Source organism: Cheilinus undulatus, linkage group 13, assembly GCF_018320785.1.
Source record: "Cheilinus undulatus linkage group 13, ASM1832078v1, whole genome shotgun sequence".
NCBI lineage: Eukaryota > Metazoa > Chordata > Actinopteri > Labriformes > Labridae > Cheilinus > Cheilinus undulatus.
This window is the reverse complement of record NC_054877.1, coordinates 45,401,646-45,413,925: the sequence shown is the minus strand read 5'-3', so window position 1 is coordinate 45,413,925 and position 12,280 is coordinate 45,401,646. Positions and strand designations below refer to the sequence as shown.

At 39.5% G+C, this 12,280-nt stretch overlaps 1 protein-coding gene across 5 annotated transcripts in view; it reads left to right on the top strand.

Moving 5' to 3' along the window:
* astn1 (astrotactin 1) overlaps positions 1–12,280 on the top strand; it is a 714,709-nt gene that overhangs the window by 243,862 nt on the left and 458,567 nt on the right. For all 5 annotated transcript variants that reach the window (XM_041803561.1, XM_041803558.1, XM_041803557.1 and 2 more), the window contains 2 exons: positions 695–769; positions 8,850–8,987. In XM_041803561.1, coding sequence (XP_041659495.1) covers positions 695–769; positions 8,850–8,987 — 213 coding nt within the window. The remainder of the gene's footprint in view (positions 1–694; positions 770–8,849; positions 8,988–12,280) is intronic.

Sequence of the window (12,280 nt, the reverse complement as noted above, 5' to 3'; positions counted from 1 at the left end):
ACTGTGTGACCAAGTGGGCACCCCAGGGTGACTTAAATGTTTAATGACCAGAGCCTGCGGCGAAGACGCCGCTCCCCTCTTCCTGGATGTTCTTTTAGGCTTACAGTACAGTGTGGGAGTTAGCTCAGAAAGACATGGGGCCGCTGTCACTTCTCCTCCTTCCACTCTTACTTTGCAGACTGTTTAGTCCCCGAGCTGCCACTCCCCATTAATCTCCATCATTCTGCCTCTCTCACTCCTGCCTCTTGGCATCTGTCTCGTCCCTTCGATGTTCCCCTCCCGTTCTCGCTCTCTGTATCTCCTCTTTTCATCGTCTGCTCCCTCTGTCACTCTCTGTCTCGCCCTCCTACTCTGTGTCTCTTTCTCCCGTTCCGTCTCCTCCTGTCATCCTCGGTTATCCCCTCCCCTGGTAAATAGATATGAGCCAAAGTCACATTGCATGTCAGCTGCTGGAGAACACGTTTTTCAATCAGCATGTTTACACCCCGTATACAGAGTAATGCTGCTTGTGATTTTAGAGGCTCTTGAAGGCGGGAATGAATCTAAGCCAGGCATTGAAACACGGCGTTTGATTATATGGGGTTTAGATTAGGCAGGTGGTTTCACTGAAAAATTTACAGCTTCTCATGCTTTGATTTTAACAGTTTTATTCTCTCCCCTCTTTTTGTCTCTTTCTCTGATCTTTCCTCTGCAGTCCCTGGCCTTACACCATCTTCCAGCGCGGTTTTGATCTTGTGATGGGGGAACAACCCTCTGATCGCATTTTCAGGTAAGGGGAACTTTACAGAACTTTGTTTCATCCGACCACATTTTTCCAAGCACATGCTGCACAAATCACGGTACAGTCAGGGATCTTGTTATGATCCGGGTACGCTGGGTCTTTAGTGAGCCGAGGCGCCTGAAAGCCTCATGAAGCTCACTCTGTCGGTTATAAAAATGTTATGTAACAAAATAAGATTAGATTTTACACTGAAAAGCAGAAACACTTTATTTTCTCTCAGGTTAGATAATCAGTGTTTGGATGTTTGGACTCCAGTTGTTATAGCAGCCTGAGTTTGAGAAATTCACCAAAGTATTAAATTTAGTTTGTTGTGGGAGGAAGCTGTAAATAATTGGGCTTTAAAAAAAATAGATAAATAAATAAAAAAATCGGATATTTTTCTACAGCACAGTGGTCATGTCATAGATCAGTGTTACTCAGTCCTGCCCAACCAAAGAGCCAAACTGTTAAAAAAAATACCTTTGCAAGAGCCACAATCTAAGTGATGAAAAGTGCGTGACAGTGGCAATAAAAATAAGTTTAAGCTGGCAAAAATGTCGGAAGGCTGCAAAAAAGTGGCCAAAAATGTGTGAACAGGGGTAAAATGGCAGAAAATGGCAAACAAACAACAAAAAAGAAAAAAAAAAAAAAAAAACTGGGTGAAAAGTGACAAAAATATGAATCACAGATGGCAATAATGGTGTAAAAAAAAAGTGTCAAAAACGGGGTAAAAGTTGAGTGAAAAGTAACTAAAATTGGCAAAAGCAGCAAAAAGGTGGGGGAAATGAGGGAGAAATGACTAAAATTGGCAAAAAGCAGCAAAAACATGGGAAGGGGCAGTACTTTGAGGCGCAGTCGTGACGTAAACAAGCAGTGAGAAGACACCGGTGCAGTTATGGTGGAAGAGGTTAGCGTGGATGCTGCTAAAGAGCCAGTTTTATCAGAACTTGACGACATTTCTTGGTTAATAGAAGAACAAAAAACAGCAGTGAGTTGTTTTTTTTTTTCAAAAACGACATAAGTCGTGTACTGACATGTCTACAGTCACCATGGTTCCAGATATGCAGTTCTGTATGAAGTTTACTCCTTCGGATGTGCAGGGTGCAGCTCTGTAGCGGCTATGTCACGTGTTTTGTCGGATGTGACAGACAGAATGTTCATCCAATCAGCCTCTGAGTTTTTTTTTTTTTTTTCAAAGGCTCTGCTCCTTCCCAAATGCTGTCTATAAGTGGTTAGTCTTTTTGCAAATTAAGCATAATTTCATTTTCATTTTTGCCTTCTATGGTCACAAAGGGTAGGTTAGAAGTACAAATTTAAAAAACAACAAAATGAGCATCAAGAATATCACTCTGGAGCTGTGTTTTAGTGAACCACTCAGATGTTTTTTTGTCTCTACCAGTCCCTGAAAACCATGTTTGGACGTCTGGCTGCTAAATGCCTCTCTCTCGTCCCTATTAGTGTCTAACTAAGAGTGTCTGCTGTTTCAAACCGAGCTGGTTGAGAACAGAGAAGCTGATACGTAGCTTATGAGGGCTGTTAGAATGAAATACAGAAGAAAAAGTCACATTGTGTGCTGTAACAGCAAAACAATGTGCTTGACAAGGACATGGATAAGTGGGCGCCTCTTTCTCTGACAGCAGGGCACCTGTCTGGGAAAGGGTTACCTAAGAAAGTTTTAGCAGCTTCTTTTTTTCCCATCATGATCTGTTCACTGTAGTGAGAGTGGTCTGATTACAGGATGTGGCTTCGTTCTCGGTGCCTGACTCCCTCTGTGACGGTAAAGCAACAACAACAAGTATTTGTGCCACAATTAAAAGAAAACCCGTAGAGCTGCTCGAGCACTCTTGTTTGCACCATCTTTGGCACTGAGCTGATATTTCCTCTAAGCGTTCTGCTACGATGCCCTCCCTGCTAGCATTTCTTTTTCCTTTCTGTTCTCCCTCTGTCCAGCTGTGTGTTTCAAAATCTCTTCGCTCCAACTCAGCCATCCATTCTAATTTAAATGTTTCGGCCTTTTGAACTCCTCAAAAATAATCCTGTCAGCCAGACCTCAGAGAAAGACCCTGAAGATCAGCGAGCGCTCGGAGAGCAGCGCATTCATCCTCATGCTTGCCAAAGCAGATATTAGCATTAAACACAGAAACAAATAAGGCAATTAGAATCACAGTGGTACAGTGAGACTGAGAGGAAACAAAGCAAACTCATGGATGCGTGCTAAATCCTCCTGTGTTTGGAGGAGATAAATGCTAAGAGTCAGCATTCAAACACACAACATTTGCCACTGGCACCGGAGTTTCTCCAAGGACTACAAACATGTTTTCCACTTCACAACTGTTTCCTCACGGGGACTCTTAGTGTTTTCCACCTCTACTTTCTCTAAGGGTGAACCAAATAAGATGTATAGCAGTGTACTGGTCCCAAGTTGTCCATTACAATGCAGCGCTTGTTAAACGGCTGCTAATTTGTCCTGTGGTCACCCAAACACGTCAGACTGCATCTAGGGGAATTTCAACACTCCTGTTAGACTCCCATAAGAGATGGTGAAATGACTTCTGAGAGAGGTGGCGGCGGCTTTCTGAGAAATGATACAGGAATATTACCATTTTAATAACTTGCCAGAACCTGGCGTTTTGAAGCATAGCAGCAGAAAAACTGACTGAAACAAAGGCAGTAATTGGTTGGATGTAATTACTGGTTCCATTTGTACAATTGTTTAATTTCATTCATTCTTAAAGTGACTGGTAATAGATGCAGCGCCAGCAATGGACTGCCCTTTCCTTATGCTAACTTAGCATTTCTTAAAATGCAAATTGAACAATCGAGGATGAGGAAATGTGTTTAGTTTGCATAAAAATGGTTGTTAACCATTTAATCAACAAGTTCTGCTCTTTTGTGCTACAAGTACTCATGCATAATTCATCACTGTTAATAATGCATCTCATGTTAATCAGCATGCACTGTTTAACTTTAAGTTAGAAGTATTACGTTTCATCTGCAGAGTGTTTAAAGATTGATGATATTCCCTGACTCGCAAATAAAGAATTGTTTTAAAGCCCTTGTTGGAGACATCTGTTGTTTACAGATTTATAGCCCTCTTTAGTCTCAGGGGAAACTCTTATTGGCTCTTCTTTGTCAGAGTTTCTCATTTGGTATGCATTGCATCCATTAGCCCACAGTGTCCTTCTGCTCGAGAAAGAGTTATGTAAAACGGATAACTTTGCTTAAAGGTAAATTGAATAACCTTTTAACCATGGGATTCCATTATTCTGAAACACTGACGCAGCGGAAACATTCGTCTTTGAAAAGGAGCCGTTTGACGCTGCATGGCGGCTGTTTATGCACCGAGAGATGACAAGAACTTTGATGGACTGGAGACTTAAAGTGAAGATGAACTTCGATCACAAAAAGATCCCTGTATTTTTAATGCTTTTTAAACTGTTTCAGAGCTTGAAACTGCAAAGACAGCCGGATGTAATCATCCATGTTCATTCAAACTCAAACATCTCAGCACGGAGACACTTGAAATGTTCTGCAAATATCAAAGATGGTTTTAAAGGAAACCCACTCGATATTATTGGATAGACTTTTTTCTCGTTTGTAAAGAAAGTTTAGCGGCAAGTGCACTGCAAGTTACTTCACCTATGGAGAACTGTCCTAAAACCCCCTACAGACAACGGTTACTCACTTCTTAAGTCAGGGAGATCCTGTACTGTCAGGCTGGGGCACTCCACCTCGTCCGCTGCCCCTCTCCACCGTGGAGTCCCCCAGAGTTCAATTCTTGGCCCAATCCTTTTTTCGCTTTACCTTCTCCTGCTGGGTGCAAGTTTTAGAAAACACAGCATCTCCTACCATTTTTATGCTGACGACTGTCAGATTTATTTTCCCATCTCCAAGAGTGCCAAAGGCCCCCTGACACCCTTGTTGAACTGCCTAGGTGACGTCAAGGCTTGGTTGGCCCAAAATTTTCTTTGTTTAAATGAGGGGAAAACAGAAATAATGTTGTTTGGACCCACTGATCCCCTTATGGACCTGGGCCCCCTCAGAGATAATGTTCAACCCTTTGCCACCAACCTTGGCGTCACCATGGACAGTGATTTCAAACTCAACAAACGGATCAGCACAGTCGTTAATTCAGGCTTTTATCGCCTTTGTCTTTTATCAAAAGTTAGGCCGTTTTTATCTTTTTAGCACTTTGAGCAAGTCGTGCACGTTTTTATTTCTTCACACCTGGACTACTTGTAATGCACTTTATACCAGCATCTCGCATCTCGCTCTTTCACTCTTACAGTTAGTCCAGAACTCTGCGGCACGACTTTTAACAGGAACCAAAAAACGTGAACATATCACCCCAATTCTTGGGTCTTTGCACTGGCTTCCTGTTCATTTTAGAATTGATTTTAAGATTTTATTGTTTGTTTTTAAAGCTTTGAATGGACAGGCCCCACAATACATCTCGGACCTCATCCAAATTTATACACCAGCTCGCACTTTGAGGTCTGAGGGCCAGCTCCAGCTAGTGGTGCCTGAGACGAGACTTAAAACCAGGGGGGACCGTGAGTTGTGTGGCCCCCTGTATCTTTTATTATTTTTTTATTTCTATTGTTTTTATCTTTTTTTATATTTTGTATTTATATTTATTGTTTTTAACTTCTATCTGTTGTTTTAATATATTCTCTTGGTTTTATTGGTTTTATCTTGAGCACTGGTAGAACAATTGTTTTGTTTTTAAATGATGTTTTGTGCAGCACTTTGGAAACATTCAATTTATAAACTGTGCTATATAAATAAAGTGGATTGGATTAAGTCGACAGGACACAGTTTCAGTTGTCTCCAGAAATATTTAAATTTGTGATTCATGTGACCACAGAACCGTTTTCCATGTTGCCTCAGAATGAACTTTGAATGAACTTTGGTCCAGTGGTGTTCCTGGATCTTGTTCACAGATGACCTTTTCTTTGCATTATTCAGAGTTTTAAGGAAAAAATAAATCTCAATTTCCTTAGTACATTTAGTCAGAGTGATAGAAGAATGATGGGAGTGCATCAAAACAGGAGACTGTATTGAATGTATTTTATTAAACTCTGTTCAAATCGCCACTTAATGATAATGCTGCATTATTGGAACCATAGATTAACGAAAAAAAAAAAAAGAAAATATTTAAGAAATAGTAGTGAAGATGTTAAGAATCGGCCCATTACATCTTTAATCCTGTCTTTGTTGCTAAATTAAGTCAAACATTCCTTATTCTTCAACTGTATTTACAGCATAAATCTTAATTTTGAAATTAATTTGAAATATAGGATCAGAATAAATGAAGCCACTCTGTTTTGAAAGAGATCAAAAACCATTTTTTACTACTTTCAAGATACGTTCTATACTTGTTCACTGTTTGACAAACTCTGCTTCTAAGCTGCACTCATTTTAGCTACACCTGAACTTTAAAATAAATAACAACGATTTAGACATTTTAAATCATTTAATCTTGGTTCAGTTTAAGGCATAATAATGTAATGAACAGCTTTGAATGAAGTGCATGTATGCACTGTTACAGTGTCACATGAGAAAGGTAACACCAGTGACAGTAAACCAGGGCCAGTAACTCAGTGATGGTAATACTGGTAATGGTTACACCAGAGACAGTAATGGTGATTGCAGTAACACTGGTAATAGTAAAATCAGTGACAGAGACACTTATAACAGTAACACTAGTCAGTAACACAGTGACAGCAACACGTCGACCAGAATAAATGTAACTGTTACACCAGTAATGTTAGCACCAGTGAAAGTAACACCAGTGACATTTGTGACAGTAACACCAGTGATGGTAACATCAGGAAAAGTAACACTAGTGCTGGTTAAACCAGTGACAGTTACACCAGTGACTGTAATAGTACAGACAGAAACACCACTGGCAGTAGCACCTGTGACGGTAACAGTCATGACAGTAACACCAATAATAAACATCAGTGATGACAACACACATGACTATTCACAGTAACACCAAAAAAGGTGACCCCAGTGAAATTATTGACAGTAATACCAGTGACAGTTACAGCAGTGGCAGTAATGTTAGCACCAGTGAAAGTAACACCAGTGACCGTAACACTAAAGCCCGTTTCAGAGTGGGAGCATGACGTGTGCGTCTCAACCGCGACACGTGGATTTTCAGTTTGATTGCATGTTAACAATTCAGGGCTTTCAGACTGCATGCATTTTGGGCAGCGTCTCGCATGGCAGCTATGCCCAGCTCAGGCACAGAGAGTTGAGAGATTTGAAGCCTCGCCTATTTTTTCCATGCACTGCGTGTGGCTGTGGACCATATTAGACAGGAAATGATAAATGGAGAGCCATATTTACATCGTTGTGGCAAATATGCACATAGAATATGTTTACAATGTGTTTCTTGATAACCCTGAGGAAAGCCACAAGCTTAAATGCGCCTGTTTTATAAAATTATTCTCTAAACAGCAACTATTAGTAAAGCTTTATGTCTTCACATTGGTTGAATATGTCACGGGAAAGATAAACACCGTATGAATGCTTTTCTGGTTTGTGCTTTTAAAAGTAAAAGCCCTGTTTAGCATTTCTATAGAGAAACTCAATTCACTTGTACAGAATGCTTTTATTTTGAATAGTTCCCAACAAACTTCCACTGTACACTGAATCAAGTCACTTTTAGGGGGTTTATTGAGGTAAAACTTATGAAGAAGGACAGGACTTTGAGAGCAGGGAGATGCGGCTGACACAAAGAAAACTCGCGCCCTGTGTGAAATCCGCAACGGCAGGAGCCGGAGCAGACACGCGTGGCACACGCGTGCAGCAAAACAATCTCCCAGTCTGAAACGACCATAATGCTGGGTACACCTGTGACAGTAACAGCAGTGACAACAACACCAGTGACAGTTACACCAATGATAGTAACACCAGTGACCGTAACACTAATGCTGGGTACACCCATGACAGTAACAGCAGTGACAGTAACACCAGTAAAAGTAACACCAGTAAAAGTAACACCGGTGCCCGTAACAACAGTGATGGTTATTTCAGTGACACTTACACCGGTGATAGTAACACCAGTGATAGTAACATCAGTGACATTTAATCCAGTGGAGGTAACACCAGTGATGGTAATTTCAGTGTCAGTTACAAAAAATGACACTTAAACCAGTAACAGCTACGGCAGTAATGGTAACACCGGTGAGATTCTTCCACAAAAATGAAATTTGCAAAAAGGCAAGCTGTGTGGAATTCAACTTCATGTTAATAACCTAGATATCCTCACAAAATTTTGATGTATTTATGTTTTTTTTTTTTTTTTTTTTAATAATTTCCTGGCAAAAAAGTGGGTCATACATTGACATTATCTCAAATCTTCATGTGAAATCAGGAGATAATTTTGAACAATTTCTGAAAAGTTGAAAGATCAGCTGACAAATCCTGGGATATCCTACATAGAGCATAAATAAAGGGGCATAGGAAGTCCAGTGATAAGCTCTGCATGTTTTTAATTTAAAAAAAATGTATTTTTGATTGTATTGTATTGTATGTATTGTGTAATATTCTTTTTTTATATTTTTACCTCCTTATACTGCCTTCATCCTCTATGGCTGTGGGGACAGGCAGTTTTGTGGTGCTTGCCATTTTTGTGACAGGTTAAAATATATTTAAAACAAAAACAAAGAATTCATCACTTAAGAAAGGACGATTGTACAAAAAAGATGGTGTTAAAAAAACACTTATTCACAAGGTTTTTTCCAAGTGAAATATTTCAGTAAAGGCTGGGGTCAGAAAATGCTGTTTCTCTGGAATTTCTCATCTTTATTTTCATTTATGATAAATAACAGTTCTGGAAGTATCTGCATGGTCACTCCTCTGTTCTGCAGATCACTGCACGTGTACCGGTGTGTAAGGACCCTTCAGTGCTGCTTGCAGCCCTGGCTCAGACTGAAATTATTCACCCAGGAACATTGGAAGTCATGCCTTGTGTTTTACTTTTCACCCCAGCGCTGCCTTGCACTTGTTTCTTTGTTTTGCTATCAAACTACTCTGTTGTTACACTTGAGTCATCCTCCCTTTGTTTCCTCTGCAGATTCACATACACCTTAGGAGAAGGGATGTGGCTCCCGTTGAGTAAAAGCTTTGTCATCCCCCCTGCTGAGCTCGCCATAAACCCCTCAGCTAAGTGCAAGACGGACATGACAGTCATGGAGGACGCTGTGGATGTACGGTAAGAGACGATGTGTGCTGTTATCTTTCTGCAAACACTGCTTTCTATCTGTGAGTTTCAGAGACATGAAGACAAAGAAAATAAAACTTTCATGAGGCTTTAAAGAGCCACTGCATCAAAGTGAACGCTACAACTTTATTTTTATTAGTGCACTATTTCTAGAAGTTTCTGCCAATTCTGTGTTTTATTGTTTATGATAAAGCTCCACAACACAAAGTAAAACACGACTTTTGATAAGTATTTCTCATGACCGTCTTCTTCATCCGTTACAAAAAAAGTTGCTGTTTACTCTCTGGCTGTCTGGCTCTATTATCTTCCCACTTTATCACCATTTGCTTTTATTTACTATTGCTGCAGTGAGCCTTAAACCGCCCTGTGGGGTTGATTCAGAGGTCTTCGCAGTCATGACTCACAGGGTAATAAAACTCCGAGATCTAACTCAAAATCAATTATGAAGATTGAGGGAAAAAAAACGGTGTTTAAAGAATAAGAATAAAGAATCACTCGCCGATTCAGAGCCATAAAAGTGTTTCGATTGTGGAATGGTTCATAACTCCTCCAAAGAAAATCTGCTCAATGTAGAGGGACTAGGTTTGTGTACTGCCTACAGATTGAGCCTTAAGTGAGCCAAAACAACGCTGCAGTTTTAAGCTGGACTCAGCTCAAAGGAGGGCACTTTAGAATGATTTATTTTCATTTAAGGGCTGCAGAACTAAAACTTGGGGATTATGGTGTTTTAAGCATTAGTATGGAACTCAAGTACTAACTCTGTTTTGGAGCAGGCTGCAAACAGATTAATGGGAAATCTAATGAAGCTCATTGAAAAATCCTGAGAATCCTTATTATTACTGGGAAAGAGTTTGCAGAGTCACAAAGTGCAGATTCCTGGTTAAAACAGTACAAGTAGTTGTGGCTTAGTAACTGTACAACCCTAATTCCAAAAAAGTTGGGACACTGTATAAAACAAACAACATGTCAGATGTTGAAACTGAAACTTTTTTCCATTTCATGAAAATATGAGCTCGTTTTGAATTTGATGGCAGCAACACATCTCAAAAAAGTAGGGACAGGGCCATGTTTACTTTTGTGTAGCATCCCTTCTACAAACTATCTAGGAAGTTAGAGGTCCAGAGGTCCTGGAGGTGCCAATGCCTCTCAAAGGGGGACTTTGAGAGGCATTGGCAAACGCAGTGTGAAATAATGCACTACACTGAGGTATCTGACTGGATTATGATAAAACATGTCAATGCTGGTGTTATTTCTGACATTTATACCAAACTGATAGAAAAAAAAAAATCTGCATTTTATGTCTTTCAATTAACTCAAACAGACATCTGCTTTGAAAAATCTTTTCTGAGAAGGCGGGGCTTATGTGACATAGAAACCTACTGATAAAAGGTAAAATATTACCACCTCTAAATGACTTTACCATACCATACACTTCCATCCTCTCCTGCACCTGCACTGCTTCGGTTCAGAGAGCTCTGGCTTTAGTAACTCTGGAACTGGAGCAAACAGCCCAAACAGGTAGAGCTTAGGTAGAGCCAACACTCCACAGTCTGCTTCAGGGGACTCTGGAGGGAAAAAAAATCCTCCACCTCTAAGATCCCTCTGTGTCACTTCCTGGCAAGGGGACGACACTCTTATTCCTGCTTCATCTGGAAATCCCCATCTTTTTTCCACTTCATATAGACAACATGAAGTGAAATAAAAAAGAAAAAACTGAAATAAGCAAAATGTTGAAAAAGGAAAAAAAAAATCCAGGAACATATGAATAAAATGTATGGAAGTTGGATGAAATTTAAAAACAACTAAAAATCAGACAAAGGTTGTAAAATCAGTCAAAATTAAAAGCCAGAATAAAATGATGTGTTTTCATATTGTTTTTAAAAAAAAACATGCAGAGAGCTCACCATTTTAACATCCGGGGGATCGAATGAGTGACATTTTAAATCTGTGTCCCATCATCCCTGTTTTTAATGCAGTGGCCCAAAGATCACAAGCATCCAATTTTGACCATTTGCCTTGTCTCTTAATTCAGAGATTTCTCCAGATTCTCTGAATCTTTTAATGATGTTATATACTGTAGCTGGTATTCAAAGGATATTCAAAGTTTTTGCAATATTACGCTGAGAAATATTTTTCTGAAATTGTTCCACAATTTTTAGACATAACTTTTCACAAGTTGGTCCACCTCTGCTCATTTTTACATCTGAGAGACTCTGCCTTTCTTAAATGCTCCTTTAATACCCAGTCATGTTACTGACCTGTTGCCAATTAACCTGATTAGTTTCAAAATCCTTCTCAAGGTGTTTTCCATTAGTACCACTTACTTTTCCAGCCTTTTGTTGCTGTGTCCATACTTTTTTGAGATGTGTTGCTACCATCAAATTAAAGAAAAGCTAATTTTTTTCATGAAATGCTGAAATGTCTCAGTTTCAACATCTGATATGTTGTTTAAGTTATATTGGTGTTACTCAACCCTCCTCAACCAAAGAGCCAAACTGGTGAAACATGCCATCACAACAGCCACAATCTAAATGGTGAAAAGTGACTAAAATGGGCAAAAAAGCTGTAAAACGGTGGGAAAATGGGGTGAAAATGGCATTTAATGGCATAAAGGCAGTTGAAATGGGTGAGAATTTGCAAAGAAACAGGATAAAAGTGGCTAAAACTGTTTAGAAAAAGGGCAAAAATACGATAAAAGTGGCAAAAAATGGTCAAAAAGTGGCTAAAAGAAATGGAACAGCAGAAATGGACTAAAAGTGGCAAAAAATGGAGGGTCAAGGGGCAAAATAGGCATACAATGGAGAAAACTTGGTAAAAAGTGGCAAAATGGGTGCAACTTCACAAAAAAATGAGTTACAGGTGGTCAGAAAGTGGTGAAAAATGAGTGAAAAGGAACTAAAGTTGGCAAAGCTGTTAAAAGGTGAGAAAATGGGGGGAAAGTGGCATTTAATGGCAAAAGGCAGCTTAATTGGGTGAAAATTGCAAAGAAGCAGGATGAAAGTGGCTAAAACTGAGGAAAACTGGCAAAAAATGGGATAAAAGTGTCAAAAAAGGTCGAAAGTGCCTGAAAGACTTGTGAAAATGGGCTTAAAGCAGCAGAAATGGATTAAAAGGTGCAACAAATGTAAAAAAAGGAAAAAAGAAAGTTGAGCATTAAAACCTACTGTATAAGTGTGGGAAACAAACTGGTTAATGTAACTAGCAATGCAAAATTTCTGAGGTCAAATCTTAAAAGTATAATATTTTAAGTTAAGACATAAAAGAGCCACAAATCATCACAAAAG